Source organism: Archocentrus centrarchus, unplaced genomic scaffold (genome assembly GCF_007364275.1).
Source record: "Archocentrus centrarchus isolate MPI-CPG fArcCen1 unplaced genomic scaffold, fArcCen1 scaffold_44_ctg1, whole genome shotgun sequence".
NCBI classification, from domain to species: Eukaryota; Metazoa; Chordata; class Actinopteri; order Cichliformes; family Cichlidae; genus Archocentrus; species Archocentrus centrarchus.
The window spans coordinates 2,203,414-2,220,477 of record NW_022060270.1 but is presented as its reverse complement, the minus strand read 5'-3'; the positions used below and the strand labels follow the sequence as shown (position 1 = coordinate 2,220,477).

The following is a 17,064-nucleotide window of genomic DNA, read 5'->3' as shown; positions in this document are numbered from 1 at the left end:
TAATGAATAGAATCCAAGAAGCATAGAGGGATTCAGCAGGAGGTACAGTAAACCCTACAGCACTACAGAAGCACAGCATCACACAGCTTCTCTTAAGTGCTCATGTCTCAGCACTAAAACTGTAGGCTAGGCTGAGTTTGGGGTGCTGTGGTCCTCTTTATTTATAGGTCACTTTATTAGGTATACCTGTGAGCTATGAAAAGTAGCCAGACACTTTTTTAGGTACACATTTGGCTATATTACAGAAACTTGTTATATAAGAACTAGCCCATTTACACACTGTTTTTTTTTAAAGTGCTTTTTATCTCACTTTCGTGACAGAAATGTTTAACTTTAAGCACGACACAGCCATTGGTCTTGCTTCAGCCATTAATCTTTCTTGGTAGTTCATCCCTCCGGACTCAGCGGCGGCGCTGGGTTTGTTTCCTCCTCTGGTTCCATCTGGTAGGCTGAGTTCAAGCTCTGTCGGAAACACTGAATTTGTACAAGTAGAACTGGGAACAGCATGCAATTAACTGGCAGTGATACTATATATAAAGACAACAAAAGCCTGTGATGCATGTTTTCATAGCTAAATGTGTCAAATGAAACGTGGCTTGACAGTTACTGTTTCTATTTGAGGAATAAGTAAAAATGTATATTGTCCTTCCAAAGTATGTAGAATGACAGGAATTTCCATGTTATCACTTGGTTTGTTGGAGATCTTTATTTGTGCAGTGAGGTTTATTAAATACCTTATAAATACAAGATGTTCACTATAGAAATCGAAGTATTTCTACCCTATTTTTTGAATATATTTTCTATGTATATTACGTGGACTTTTGTATTTCTTTATACAAATGGAAAGTTTTCATCCAACCTTTTTGCTGTTACAGAAACCTTGGCAATATTATTTATTTCCTTAAGCATTTTTCTGTATTTACGTCCATTTGAAATGTCTGTGTTATTTCCTTTGAATGTAAGATCATGTGCAGTTTACATGGTGTCCTTGAAGGCAGCACGGTAGGCTGCGGTAGCCTCCGGAGGCCTGATCTCTACTTCCTGTCTTCCGTAACTTTATTGTACACAACACAGAATTTGAGCGATCGCGCCAGCGGCTCCTCTCACCCGATGAACACAAAGCTGTAAGTTGTTTTTGTAATGCCGAATAACATAAATGCCCCGCTGTTCAGGTTGCTAATGACAGGACTATCTCTAGCTCCAAACACGGATGTAGGGATTTCTATATCCCTCAAACTTAGACCAGCTCTCTACTAGAATACTGTACAAGAACGCGTTGTGTAGAGAAGAAATTAACGCAGATGTTTTAGTTTTTTGTGTGTGTGCTTTTAACAATAAATCAGCGGCGCACCGACCTTGAGCCTGGCCCTGTAGATTAGCATAGCATAGCATAAAAGTCGTTAAAAACGAGACTGAAGTCATGTGTGCAAGTTTATGTCTAAATGTTGTGCCCCTGAACTCAACGTGAACGCGCGAAACTGAGCGAGCACGTCGAAGTGCAGAGAGTGACTGCTGCGCGCGTGACATCGATTAAATGCGAGCCGAGCGCGCGAGCTGTCAGTCAGGGGGAGGCTGCGAGCAAACGAACAGCACGTGAACACATCAGGGTTAAAGAAATAGGCGTGTGTGTGTGCGCGCGCGAGCGAGCGCAACAGCAGTTGGTACTAAGGGGCAGATAAAGATGATTTCAGAGTTTTGTGAGCTTCACTCGGGACAGGAAGTTTCGAGTATTAGCAAGTTTCCAGAGTGTGAGGCGGAACGGGCAGATAATGATTAGAAAGAATGCTGTGGCGGGGAAAGTGAGTCACTCAGGAAAGTGGCCCGTTTTATTTTCCCTTGCAGAAATGTTTTGCTGCTTGTTTAGGCTCTTGCAGTGAACCACTCCTCCATCACATTTGCGCCTGTCAGGTTTCCTTGTAGCTGTGCATCCTGAAGGCACAGGGACTATACTGCTGAGCTGGCCTTAATACACTGGATAGAATTTGTGGAATTTTGCCAGAACACACACCAAGATGACCCACAGGGAATGTCAGAGCCAACTTCAATATAAAAATATGAAGATGTTAAATACACAATGCTTTCGACTGCTCCCTTTAAGGGTTGCTGCGCAGCAGATCGCCTGCCTCCAGTCACCCAGGCTCTGTCACACTAACCCCCTCCATGTCCTCTTTTACTACATCCATGGATCTTCTCTGCAGTCTTTCTCTTTTCCTCCTGCCTGGCAAATCCATATTTAGCATCCTTTGTCCAATATAGAGTATGTACTATCCCTCCTCTGCACAAAGTCATCTACTTCCACTGCCTCTGCTCCTTCTTCATGGTTACACCTGCCTCTCATTCACATGTATGGCTTTCATTCCTCTCCAGAGCATACTTCCATCTCTCCAGGCTCTCTTCCTCCTGCTCTCTGCTACATCACAGTCCACGTCTGTCAGCCTGTCCATTACAAACAGGAAGGGACTCCTCTGCACTTCCTGATTCACCAACTGTCCTCCTCTCCCTCATTCATTCATTCATCCATCAGCTCTCAGCACGCTCTATTCTGTCGTTCATACATTTCCATCATTAATCACCTGATTTGCTGCACATCCTTTCTAGCACCAGTCTTTCTGCGTAGCCATTTTCTGTTGCCTCTGAACATGCCTTCCCCCTTTCCTTTTTCTTTGTGTGTGTGCGTGTGTGTGTATGTGTGAGGAAAATCACTGTACCATTGTTTAGCATTAAAAATGCTGCGTGGCTGTGTCAGTGCTTTAAATGACTGAAGAACAGCTACTTTATTAGTAAAGTTTATTAGTAAAGTTTTTTCTAGGCAGGAAGGAAAGAGTTGTGATTGGCTGACTGAGCAACGCTGATCTGGGATGACTCAGGAAAAGGAAAGGGGGCAGGCATGTTCAGGGGCACATGTTTCACTTAAACTCATTTTAACGTTAAAATTGATTTGATTTAATAAGTATTGTTAATATTGAAAACATACTTTGCTGGAATGTTCTCCCCGTGCTTGCGTGGGTTTCCTCCGGGTACTCCGGTTTCCTCCCACATTCCAAAGACATGCACTTACTGGGGTTAGGTTAATTGGCTATTCTAAATTGCCCATAGGTGTGAATGAGAGCATGAATGTGAGTGTGAAAGGTTGTCTGTCACTCCGTGTTGGCCCTGCAACAGGCTGGCGACCTGTTCAGGGTGTACCCCGCCTCTCGCCCTATGACAGCTGGGATAGGCTCCAGCCCCCCCGCGACCCTTAACAGGATGTGCGGAAGCGAATGGATGGATGGATGGATGGACTTTGCTGGAATATGTATTATATCTTTATATCTTTACTAAACCTGGGTTGATGAAAAGTATTTGGATAAGAGTTTAGGGCAAGGCCTCCAAATTAGGGCAGAATAGTTTTGAAGAAGGTACCAAGATATCTGCTGAAGAATTTTCTATTATGTAATGGGGCTGTTATCCTGACGCCTGCCTTTATTTTATATTTAAATTAATTGCAGGGATGGATCTTGTCCAAAATGGGTCCTGCTTAAATGACCATGCACTTGCTTACTCTTCGTGATCCTTACAGGTACAGCCATGTTTCTAATAGGTCAGGAATCACAGATTTATTGAGGCCTGAGAATCTACATTTCGTCTCAGAGTCTGAATGACAATAAAGCTGAGTCTGAGTACACTTCAGTCTCTTGTTACGAAGTGTTATTCAAGTTATTTCTCAAATCGTCACCAATCTCCAGCTGACACAGTTCCTCTTTAGCAGGAAGCTACAACAGTCTGCTCTTCTTCTTTTCAGACCCAGGACTGGCCATGACTCAGCAGGAGCAGCAGGAGTTCACAGACAACCTGGAGGCAGCCCTCTCCTGGATGCGAGCCATCCAGGAGAGGCTGAAGGCCAACGACAACACGCAAGGCCCCCGCGACATCCTGGAGGCCAGGCTTAGGGAGACAGAGGTGGGTCCTGTAATTGCTCTGTAACCCTTCCTTTCCTTTTGCTCTGCTGTCAAACCAGTTAATAGTCAGACTTTGCTAAAGTAGCTGTGTGTGTGTTGTTCTGTGGCCAGCTGACATTATTTATGTATTTGAGCAAATCAAAACTAATGTCTCTCATAAACGTCCTCAGTTATAAAAAAGTGAGCAGAAACACAGTTAACCAGGAAGTGTGTGTGCACACAGGGTGCGAGTCAGTAGCTGAGCAGTATCATCTGCTGCTTCTTCAGTGAGTTCCTCATTCTGTGGTTTGATCCAGGTCCAGTGTCTGTGCCTGGTTTTGACTCATTCTTATGCAGCACTTTGCTGCTCTGTCTGAGCAGCTGATACAACACCTTTACCTTCACCCATTCATACAGAAAAGTACTTACATTCATGCATATTCACACGCCGACGGCTGCATCAGAGAGCAACTTGGGGTTCACTATCTTGCCCAAGGATACTTTGGAGCCACCAGGAATCAAACCACCAACCTTCCGTTTAGTAGATGACCTGCTCTGAGCCACAGTGTTATTTGTGTTAATTGTGTTGATAGAACAAGTAAAACCAGAGTTATGATCAGGACTTGAGGCCTGGCTTCTTCCTGTGTGTTGTCCTCATGTGTGATGGAAGAAACGGCAACAACAGGATCTGTGCCAGCACAAAGTGCTCACGAGCAAACAAAGCATCCCCTTTCCCACTGGTGGAAGATGCAGTGCAACGGGCAAATGAGAGCAATTTTGATGGCAAATTTTGAAATTTGAGAGATTTGGGGTCTTTGGGGTGTATAGTTGGTGTGTACTGTAGTGTGTTTTAGTGTGTCGGTGAGGCAGATGCTGCTTAAAAAGCCACCAGATGAAAATGCTGATGTTTGTGGTTTTCATAGTAAAACAATCTTATTTTTTTCTACTCTGATTGTAGTGTTAATGTGTCAAAATGAAAAAAATAACTGTCAAGGCTATTAAGAAAAATCATACCTCCCTCAAAACGGATTGATCTGATATTCGGGACACAGGATCCCATCAGGTTCAGCTGCTTGAATTTAAGGCGGGGAAACTCCATTTAATGCACATTTTTGGCCATATCTCAGCTGAGAAAAGACATCATCATCCTCCTTTGTTGCAGTAAGAAGCATCAGGATATGATCTGGATGTGTGAATATATGACTCAGATATATGACAGTAATACACACCATGAGTTATTTCTTGATTATTTAATCTAAACGGTGTATATTTTTATACTGTGTCCTGTAAATGTCATACAGGAGATCCGGCAGTCAGAGGATGAAGGCCGAGTGAAGATGGACAGGGTGCTGGTGGCTGCGGAGAACCTTTTGCAGGGTGGAGATGAACAGCTGAAGAGCCGCACCCACACTCAGCTCAAAGACTTGAAGAGCCTGTGGGATGAGACCTGCACCTACATCACCCACTGTCACAGGTGCTCATCTACACTCCGCAGCTGCCTCAGTGCAGGATGTGGTTAGTGGTTAGTTTGGCCTGAGGGCATCCGTGTCTGCTCACACTGTTCAATCATTTCCATTTCAAATGCTTCACTGACAGTTTTCAGGTTATTGTTTGATACCCAGTGAAGATGTTAAAAAGAGACACATGCAATCCTGCATTAACAGTTTCAACCACACAGCTCTGTTTTCATCATCCACCCGGATGTTATTCATGTCATGGTTTGAGAATCATGCTGTGGTACTGCCTACTCTTCAGAGCCATTACAGTAGAGTTTTAGATGCTCTGTGAAATGAGAAACAGAGAAATAAAAACACAAACAAAAGGAAATGCAGTGATTTGCAAGTCCCACTATATTTAATTTAAAATGGTATAAAGAGTAGTGGCTTTTCTGCTGGGATGCATCAACCTTTTGAATAACACTCTGTAAGAACTGAGAGCAGGAGCTGTAGTTTAGTTAGCCCTGTGCTTTAGGAAGGGTGCTGCTTTGCTGAGCTGAGGTCTGTGCTAAAAACAGGGTTACTGGGGCACACTGAACTCTTACGCTGCTCCCAGTCGTTTCTCTGGAAAGTGTCATCACCAAAGATTAGATTAGATTAGATTAGATTACATTACATTTAACCCTCTGGACTTTAGAAAGAGGGTCTAAAATTTTAAAGGCCACCTAAAATGTTTCTGTTTTGGCTTCTTATTGCTCTATAAGCTTTAATGTAGTTATGAAAACCTAGGACAGGGCATTGAACCTTGCACTTGTTGACCCTGTATAACATTTGTAAATCAGCCTTCATTTATTTATTTGTTTGTTTGTTGTTGTCATGACAAGAAGGTTTGTGGTTTGCACATTCTTGGTTGCTGGGGAGTTTGTGTGTGAGCTTTGCTTGTTGCCCCTGGGTACTCTGGCTTCCTCCTGCTGTCCACAGACACGCAGGTTCAGTGGACTGGCTCTATCTGAGGGTCTGTGTGTGTTCCATTCAGTGTATTTAAACATGGTGGCTGAAATTCATATAAGGGTCTCCGATGACTTCCTGGGTAATTATGACAAGCACTAATTACCCAATAATTTTATTTACTCAGGACAGTACTTAAGATCCAGTTTCAAAAATCAGAAATTTTCTTTTGATAATGAAGTTTGAGAGCAGCCTAGTTTGAGTTATAGAAATGAATGTGCTTAGCTAGAGTAGAGTTATCACTTACAAACTATAAATTAGACACTGAAGCCGTGGACCTGATCCAAGCTGCAGAGGGAGACTCGAGCCTTTGTTGTTTTCCCTTAAATGCAGTCGCATAGAGTGGGTGTGGCTGCACTGGACCGAGTACCTGAAGGCCTACGAGGACTTTGAGCTGTGGTTGGCAAAGCAGCGACGAAGCCTTGATGTTGACCTGGAGCTGCAGCTTGGAGTAAAAGAGAAGCTTTGGCAGGTGGACCAGCAGAGGGTGGCGGTGAGCGATATCCATGGCCAGGCAGTACTGCTGGAGAGGCTGCTGGATGAGGCAGCTGCACTGCACAGCAGAACCCAGGACCCCAGTGTGAATCCACAGGCCCAGGAGGGACTGCAGGAGGCCTACCAGGATGTCAGAGACAGAGCTGAGGTGAGGCATGTGCAAGGGAGTTAAAGGGGGCTTCTCTGTAGGCAAAATGTGATAGAGGACGCAGTGCTGTGTCTTTGAATGTTTGCCAGAGGGGCTTCTTCTTTTTCTTCTTTAATCAGTTTCCATTCTGACTGTTAGTACGCTGATCAGAGTAAAATGAATTTCCCAAGTTTTCTGAAAAAGTTGAGATGCTGTGTAAAATAGAAATAACAAAATATATTTCAAATCTTATAAACCCATATTTTATTCACAATAGAACATATAAACCTGGCAAATTGGCAAAATATACCAGCTGAAGAAAAAAAATGAGGTCTTTTTGAATTTGATGGCCTTTTGTTGCCCCTTTTTTGACTTTAAGATGTTGTCCCATAAAATTCAAAATGAGCAAAGAATTGTGATTTACCACAACAAACAGTCGCCTCAAGGCACTTTGTATTGTGGGTAAAGACCCAACAATAATACAGAGAAAACCCAACAGTCAAAACGACCCCCTATGAGCAGCACTTGGTGACAGTGGGAAGGAAAAACTCCCTTTTAACAGGAAGAAACCTCCAGCAGAACCAGGCTCAGGGAGGGGGGGTCATCTGCTGAGAGGGGAGAGAGACAGAGATTAATAACTAATGAGAGGTGGATAAACACAGAGAGAGTGAAAAGCATGCATTATGTGAACCCCCCAGCAGCCTAGGCCTATAGCAGCATAACTAAGGGATGGTTCAGGGTCACCTGATCCAGCCCTAACTATAAGCTTGATCAAAAAGGAAAGTTTTAAGCCTAATCTTAAAAATAGAGAGGGTGTCTGTCTCCTGAATCCAAGCTGGAAGCTGGTTCCACAGAAGAGGGACCTGAAAGCTGAAGGCTCTGCCTCCCATTCTACTCTTAAGTATCCTAGGAACCACAAGTAAGCCAGCAGGCTGAGAGAGAAGTGCTCTGTTGGGGTGATATGGTACTATGAGGTCTTTGAGATAAGATGGGGCCTGATTATTCAAGACCTTGTAGGTGAGGAGAAGAATTTTAAATTCTATTCTAGATTTAACAGGGAGCCAATGAAGAGAAGCCAATATGGGAGAAATCTGCTCTCTCTTTCTAGTCCCTGTCAGTACTCTAGCTGCAGCATTTTGAAGTTTCTAACTGTCCAAATGCAAAAAAGCAGTCCTCCATATTTGTTTAATATGTCCATTGAAGGACATATGCTGGTCAAAAATGACTCCTCACAGTGTTACTGGAGGCCAAAGTAATGCCATCCAGAGTATCTGATTTGACACCATGTTTCTAAGATTTGTGGGGCCGAGTACAAGAACTTCAGTTTGATCTGAATTATGAGTGTTGCAACTAAACTGGATAAAACAGATCATTCTGCTCAATGAGCATCAACAAATAGTTTCAGTGATGATTAATTGTATTTATTTATTTGAATACAGCTCAACATCAAGGCTGCTACTATAATTAATTGAATTAAATATTATCCAGTACCAAAAATATTAAAGAAGTGTGAAAATGAAAGGTATCATTCACTACATCACAATGAAGTCTTACTGCTGCTTCCTTTAGTAGGTCAGCAGTGCAAAGCCTAGATAAAAATAAGATACTGTATTGCCTGCACTACCGTAAAGTCCAAGCAGCTCTGTAAACATAGGCTCTTGGAATTTAGCTTGAAATCATTCTGAGTCATTCTTTGATTTGCAAGGCAAAATATCTGATTATCTGATGCGTATCTTTAATGGCCATCTCCGGCAGTGGCTCCTACTGTCAGTACAATGCACCCACCCACAAGCGTATTAGAAGTGGTTCAAGCAACATTATAAAGAGGCCAAAGATTTGACTTGCTAATTCAACATCTGATTGAGCGCCTATGAGATGTCCTAGAACTTTTACCCACTCTCCTCAGGTCCTGTTGGGTGGAGGCCCCACCCTCAAGCACCACTTCCTTTCTCACTGAGGGAATGAGTGTGTGTGGGGGTGGCAGTCTGGTTGGGTGTATGGATTAATGTATTGGGGGGTTTTGGAATAGAAGGGAGCATGCAGTATCTTCCAACAAATGACTGAATGCTTAATTAACATTCATGGGAAGGATTCTCATCTTAAATCTGTGTTCACACCTTCATTTATGCTTCCACTAAGTAAGCTTCACCACCGAGCATGAGCTGAGGGTGAAATATGTGGTGATATTTATTCTGTGCAGATCCAGGCACTGCAAGTTTACTGACTGAATAATTTACATTTTGAGTAAAGATACTGATGGATTAGTCAACAGGAACAAACACATGCAGGCTGTACTGCTGCTCCCTGAGCCACACAATGAGAAAACTCCTCCTCTTCCCTTTTCACATAGATCTTTCATATGTCAGTCACATTTTCCTACACACTGGCATCCGTCTTTGCTTTTATAAGGTGAACAGATCAGTCTGCTGGCAAAGCTGTATTTTTAACAACAAATGGGAAACATTTGATTTAAATAAAGCTGTGTTTTAATGCGATAATGTTCCCTGGAAGCGTTTCTTACTTGAAAGCTCTTGGTAATTTTCTTGTTTTGTGTTTTTTATATTTCTGGATGCTCTGAAGACTCTTGTAGTTGATGCAGCAGACAGCAGAGAGTCTCACAGGAGAATACAAATTCATATTCAGGCTCCTCACTCAGATACCCAAATGTGGTGTGAGATGTTCTGAAAGATGTTCATTTGTTTTGAACAGTGCAATGCTAAAAATGACCAAGAGTTGTTTTTCCTGCTGTGGTAGGAACGTCTTTCACTGCTTCAGAGGATCTCTGAGGAGCACCAGATGTACCAAGACTGTGTTCAGAGGTTCCAGTCCTGGCTGCTGTCAAAAACCAAGGAGCTGACTGAACTGATGGAGACGAATGATACGGCCGAGAACAAGCTTAAAGCAATTCAAGTGAGACTCACTGAAAGTGAATGGGGGTTGTTGCAATACTGATAGTCTGGATTATCCCAGGGATGACTTAAAGTATTTGGATTCAAATTTAGGGGAAGGCCTCCAAATTATGGTTTTGCAAAAGTCTGCTCAAGAGGTTTCTATTATGAAATGGAACTATAATGTTATCCTGACTTCTACATCTATTTTATATTTTCATTGATTGTGGGGAGGATATCCTCAAAACTGATGGCTACTGTTACACCTGGTATTTACATGAGACCTGGGTGACCTGCTCTGACTTTAGCTTATCGCTGCAGATTAGCTTAGACTTTAGATTCTTGTTGTAGATGTGAGCTGGGTTGCTGGTTAGCAGCTATTTTTAGCAGTTCTGTTTTGTCAGTCATTGTCAGGTAAAAGAGCTCATAGTGTGCAAGCCTGAAGGCAGCGTGTCAAGTGAGGAGTGAGAACAAGCTTATCCTTTCTATCATTCTCAGGGCTGTGCACGTGAATTCATACCCGAGGGTGAGGCTAGCAACTCAAAGCTCTACTGTATTATCTTCAGGCATGAGAGGGAGAACATTGGGCAGAAATGTGCTGTGTACCAGCTCATTAGAAGCTCATTAAACAATGCAGGAATTTGTTTTTTAGCCACACCAGCTGGATCACTCACCAGATCTGCTGCCCTGCAGAAATGAAACTCAGTGGATCACCGTTCTGACACACCATAATGGGACTTTTACAGAGTGATCAAAAAATAGGTGGTGCCCAGCAGGAGGTCAGAAAACCTTATTTAGGATGTTGATTTGTAAGTGACCTATTCCTAGAATTTTTATGGATTTGGATGTAAATTACTCCATCCATTTCCTTCACCTTATCTGGGGCTGGGTTGTGGGGGCAGCAGCCTAAGCAGAGAAACCCAGACCTCCCTCTCCTCCAGCTTATGCAGGGCGACACAGAGGCATTTCCAGGCCAGCCGAGAGATATAATCTCTCCAACGTGTCCTCGGTCTGCCCTGGGGGATCCTCCTGGTAGGACAAACTTGGAACACCTCGCCCAAGAGGCACCCAGGAGGCATCCTACTCAGATATCCAAACCACCTCATCTGGCTCCTTCCAATGTGGAGGAGCAGCCGTTACTGATTGGACTCCTCACACCATCTCTATAGGAGAGGCCAGCCACCCTTCTGATTTTAATCATGTCCACACAAAAACATATATGTGTTAATTCAATATTTTATGATATTTTACGTTTTTACTCCAAGGTCCCCTCAGATGCTTTTATCTAGTGAGTGCAGATTGTAAGCTCACGGTTTACCTCATGAAGTCTGTTTATTCTGGAGGAGGCTGTAAAACTTTGTGAAGAGAGTCTGAAACGAGTCGATGAGTGAGAAGCTCACTTCTGTCTGATGACAGCCATACTGAAGTGAGTTGTTGAGGATTTCCAGAACTTTGCTGTCGATAAGCGCTGTTAGCTGTTAGCTGCTGTTAGCCCAGGCTGCTGAAACTGTCTTTGAGGTGGATCTAATGTTGTGGGTGACTCAGACACTTAGCATGTAAACTCTCATATTATGTGAGAATGTAAGGGGGAAGGAGTGATTTTTAGAACATTAGCTGGCATAATGTTAGCTTATAACCAGCTGCTGCTGATTAGCCAGTGTTGTGCCGAGTGATTTCTAGTATTTGTCAATAAATGATTATCTGTATTTAAACTGTTGTAAATGACTTTATGGCCTAAAATCTCTAAAGCATATGCCAAACATATCTCTCATTAATGATATCAGGTCATTTTGAGCGAGAAACAACATTCCTGTAACAAGGTAGGAGCTGAAGTCAGTTTGTGGCAAAGTGACTTTTTTATTTATCAGGATAAAAAAAGCCACTGACATTAAAAATGTCTTTTAAAGAGAGATCTGGCCAAGAGGGCATCAGAAATCACAGCAAATATAACATCACATTTCTATAAATGTATTTGAAGTGGCCAAAAAGACTGGATTGATTATAATGCAGATACAAAACAGAGTCGAAAACAGAGTTGAACCAAACCGTGGAACTTTGTACTGTTACAGCCCTACCAGCCAACACATAATGTTTCACCTTTTACCTTTGTCAGGCTCTGGATGACAGTGTAGCCTGTGAGGAGAAAACCCTGCAGCATATTGAAGGTATGGTGGAAAGTCTCAGGCCCTACACCTCTCCTGGGGGAGTGGAAGTAGTGGTAGAAGAGGCAGAGGAGCTGAGGCTGGGTTGGCAGAGACTGAGGCAGGGCCTGTGTGAGGCAGATGAAGGCCTCCATTCCAGTCTGGACTCTCACAGCCAGTATACAGCCCGGTGCCAGCGGCTGGGAGAAGATATTGGCCGCCTCAGAGACCTGCTGAAAGGGCTGGACCAGGAACTGGAGGAGACCCAGGAATCCAGGGAGCACACTGACCACACTGAAGAGCAAATGGTTGGCGAGTGGAGGACATACACGGTACGTTTATTAAACACATCAGCAGTTTTACACTAGTGGAGATGTAGGTAAATGTGGGAAAGTCGGGCTACTTTTTGTGCCGGGATTTTTGTAATTAAATTACTGAAGTTATTTTAATGTTCTGCTTGTAGATTTGGATACCCTCTGAGAAATTCTGATAGAAACAATTAAAAAAAAAAAAAAAAAGTCTCAGTTAGGTGGCCAGCATATGATTGACAGCCACACATGTTGCACACATCAAACATTTGTAATGTTTGTAATGGAGTCATTTCTTCTCAAATCATCATTTTTTCACTCGACCATCTCTGAAAAATTCATAGATTAAAATCTGGACATACAGGACTTACAGGGATTAATGGACTCCAAATGGGGGCCATGACTTTGAGTTGCCGATCTGAACTTGACTGAACTTTCAAAATAAAAGGCAGGGGATTGTCTGTTCCTGAATGATAGTGTTCTCTTAGACAGGTTAAACGGGGTTCTAGCCAGCGGTTGATCACTTGGCACTGTGCCTTGCTGCAATGCTGTTGCGCCAGGCTGACAATTTCAGCAATTAGCTAACAGAACAGGTCACTATCTTAACAGTTAGCTAGGGACCTGCCCATTAGCATTAGTGGCGGTACTGAAAGGGGACAATTAGATTTACAGATCTTGATTCATTTTTACAAGAAAAGAACAGTGGAAATTTTTTGAGATATTCATGTTCAAATGTTTTGGGGGATTTTTTTGTACAAAAAAAAAAAAAACACCTGAAAGGGGGATGAGTCTAAATATCTTGAAAAATATACATGAAGCCAAATTTAACAGTACTCCTCAATGACGACAGAGTCACCCACTGAATGTGGGTCAACCACCTGTAGTTCACCTAGCTGTGTACAGGGTGGCAACCAAACATCCTCCATTCCCACATTAACTACTGGGATTTCTACACAACCCTGGTGAACAGACAAGAGGGCTGGGGACACCAAAATACCCCTGGAAGTGGATTTCCTGTTATAGGTTCAAGGAGCACTGATGGAAGGGTGATATTCTTAGCTGAGGGACAGATGGTCCTAATCCATTTCATAGAGCCAGCTGGGATACAGATGGTCCTAATCCATTTCATAGAGCCAGCTGGGATACAGATAGCTCGACCCTGGACCTTAACTTTACCCAAGTACCCTAATGTATTAAAAGCCTCAATCTGGTGACACTTATGAAGAGTTTCCTTCCAGTATTTACTGGCACCCTCTAGAACAGGGGATTCAAAAAGGCCAGGACCAAACTGTTCCAGTAGTAGATGGTAGCAATGACTAATGATGTTCATCCCTAAGAGACCAGCTGCTGTGGCTGGTGCATAATGCCCTCTGGAGGGTCCTCTACCACCAACACCCCCATTTTATTTAAGGTCCCCCTAAAAACAATCACTTCAAGCTCCATGTAGCCTATATAGGGAATTTTCAATCCATTAGCTGCCCGAAGGTGTAACTATCCACATTCCTTCAACTGCCCAACCCCCTGTGACCTAAAGTGCTTCTCAAAAAAACTCTCTCGAATAGTGGTGACCAGTGTCCAGAAGGCAAGGGACCATAACGCTCCCCATTCCTACTTCTAACACTGGACAACTCCCAATTAAATGAGAGGGCTTCTCCATCACCACTTCAGATGAGCGTACCAGTCCCCTTCCTGATGCCTGGCTCTCTGCATCAAAGGGCCTTAGTTTCCCGATAATTGGAGATCAGAGGCACCTTCCACCATCTGGCTGCGTACTTCCCCCTCAGTTGTAGACCCACCACCAGGTTTGCCCTCGGAAAGTTTCACCCTACAAAACCTGGCAATGTGACCAACCCAACTACACTGTTGGCAAATTGGCTTGCCATCTGCCTGGAAACAGAATGACTTACTTAAAGTGGAGCTTGAAGCCACTCCACTGTAGGAAGGCTGAATACAATGGGTAGAGATATGTTTCATAATTGTGTCCAACTGAGCCTGTTGTTTACGAAGACATTCCTTTATCTCCATAAGGTCCTCGCTAGGCTTAGCAGTGACAGCGTGTGCAGTAGCCTCAACGCCATCAATGACCTGACAATTTCTGTCACACAAATAAGCTCGGGACCTAGTTACTACTCGACTCAACCCACCGAAGGGCAATACCTCGCAGGGTAACAAAAGATGTCTCTGGTGCTTGCAAGACCCGTTGTCTGAATTCTCTACGCAACATATCACCACAAATGTGCTCAATAAATTGATCCCTGAGCACTACATCAGAATTTGGAATACCGCCTTGTGTCTTGCCTTTTACAATGTCCATTAGGGACTTAAGAGCATGAGAATACTCCCGCAAGGATTCCCCTTCTCGCTGAGTACGCTGAAAAATCTGTAGCTGAGCAGTTACATAAGACTGAGTACAGCTATAGTTTTCAATCAAAATGGTAAAAATCTTTTCTGGAGTATCCCAGCTAATACTAGGATGAAAATGGACCTCAGCTTTAGCACTGCCATCAAGATGAGCCATTACAGTCAGTCAGTCAGTCAGTCAGAATACTTTATTGATCCCAAAGGGAAATTACTACTGTTACAGCTGCAACCGTTTCATTTAAACGAGTAAACCTAAAACACAATAACATACACTAAAGGCATAAAAGTATAAAGACTAAAGAGATATTTTGACTATATACACATCTAAATCTATACACATATGAGAATTGTGAGTGCAAAAATTTTTAAATAGGTGTCATTATATATATATGCACAGTCCTTTTTTGTACAATGTATAAGTGTATGTACAATGTACAATGTATATAGTGTATGTACAATGTATATGGAAATTTAAACAATTTTATGTACAATTGAATACTGATAAGTGAATGACACTGATGAACCACAATGTCACCTATTAAGGGAGGAGTTATAGAGTCTGATGGCCACAGGTAGAAATGACCTCCTGTGGCGCTCTGTGGTGCATTTTGGTGGGATGAGTCTTGCACTGAATGTGCTCCTGTGTCCCATCACTGTGTTGTAGAGTGGGTGGGAGCCATTGTTCATAATGGCCTGCAGCTTAGACAGCATCCTCCTCTCCGACACTGCCATAAGCGAATCCAGCTCCACTCCCACCACATCACTGGCTTTGTGGATCAGTTTATTGAGTCTGTTGGCGTCTGCCGCCCTCAGTCTGCTGCCCCAGCATGCAACAGCATAGAGGATGGCACTCGCCACCACAGACTCATAGAAGATCCTGAGCATAGTCCGGCAGATGTTGAAGGACCTCAGGCGTCTCAGAAAATAGAGGCGACTTTGGCCCTTCCTGTATAGGGCATCAGTGTTCTTAGCCCAGTCCAGTTTGTTGTCAATGTGTACTCCCAGATATTTGTAGTCCTCAACGGTGTCCACACTGACCCCTCCGATGGACATAGGGGCCACCGGTGCCTTGTCTTTCCTCAAGTCCACCACCAGTTCCTTTGTCTTTGTCACGTTGAGCTCTAGATGGTTCCGCTTGCACCATGTGACAAAGTCCTTCACTGTCCTCCTGTACTCATCCTCATCACCCCTGCTGATACATCCAACTATTGCAGAGTCATCAGAAAACTTTTGAAGATGGCAGGTCTCTGAGCAGTAGCTGAAGTCTGTGGTGTAGAGGGTGAAGAGGAAGGGAGAGAGGACAGTCCCTTGTGGGGCTCCAGTGTTGCTAACTACTCTGTCAGACACACAGTGCTGCAGCCGTACATACTGTGGTCTGCCAGTCAGGTAGTCAACAATCCAGGACACAAGGGGGACATCTACCTGCATCGCTGTCAACTTATCACCCAGAAGAGCAGGCTGAATGGTGTTGAATGCACTTGAGAAGTCAAAGAACATGACCCTCACAGTGCTGGCCGGCTTATCCAGGTGAGCGTAGACTCGGTTTAGCAGGTAGATAATGGCATCCTCAACTCCCAGGCGGGGCTGGTAGGCGAACTGGAGGGGGTCCAGAAATGACTGGACAATGGGCCGGAGCTGATCCAGGACGAGCCTCTCCATGGTCTTCAAGACAGACATCACTTGTTCAGCTCTTGACATATGACGGATTTCCAGACATCTACGCAGCTCTTCCACCCAGTGCTCGACTGTTAGCAGGTCCACTGACAATTTCCCAGTAAACCTAGGACATTTACGCTCACGAGATGCATATACGTAAACATTGTCTGCTTTAAGCTGCTGCAGCTGCTCCAAGAGAGCCTGTATGTCACCCATTGTTAAAGCAGGTGGTCTAACCAATCCTTGGCTCCTCTGTCACTGATGATATGTCACTGTCCCCTTACCTCTCTTCCCCTGCTCCAACCTCTCCACACAATATGCTAAACTAAAACCAACAGGGCCAAACAAACTAAAAAAGAAAGAGGAAAAAAAAATATGCATCAAGCTGATCCGATCTCTGAATCCTGCCGACAATGCCAAAAATGTAGGGGTTCAAAAGAGAAGCACCGTGGCAATTAAAGCCTTGACTCTACTGATGCGACCCCTAAATACAATGATGCTGGAATAAGTCCAGAATCAACAGGACAAGAGGTGTGTCTCAGGAAATAAACAAGGCTTTATCCTGTTAACTGGCAGTTTGTGGTGCTTACCGACTTTGAAGCCTCATACCGTCACAGTAACACTGCAGTCTGCTCTTACGATGCTTTTATATGACAGACTAGACCCTCCGAATTGGATTGACACGTCATTTGTCCAATCATGTTGTGAAATGGGTTTTCCAGAGCCA

The 17,064-nt window shown here is 43.6% G+C and overlaps 1 protein-coding gene across 2 annotated transcripts in view; it reads left to right on the top strand.

Moving 5' to 3' along the window:
• The first annotated feature begins 1,033 nt into the window (after positions 1-1,033).
• The window catches only part of syne3 (spectrin repeat containing, nuclear envelope family member 3), a 58,797-nt gene continuing 42,766 nt past the window's right edge, over positions 1,034-17,064 (top strand). For both annotated transcript variants that reach the window (XM_030724971.1, XM_030724970.1), the window contains exons 1-6: positions 1,034-1,124; positions 3,782-3,939; positions 5,219-5,391; positions 6,695-7,004; positions 9,738-9,893; positions 11,985-12,344. In XM_030724971.1, coding sequence (XP_030580831.1) covers positions 3,796-3,939; positions 5,219-5,391; positions 6,695-7,004; positions 9,738-9,893; positions 11,985-12,344 — 1,143 coding nt within the window. In that variant the 5' untranslated portion in view covers positions 1,034-1,124; positions 3,782-3,795. The remainder of the gene's footprint in view (positions 1,125-3,781; positions 3,940-5,218; positions 5,392-6,694; positions 7,005-9,737; positions 9,894-11,984; positions 12,345-17,064) is intronic.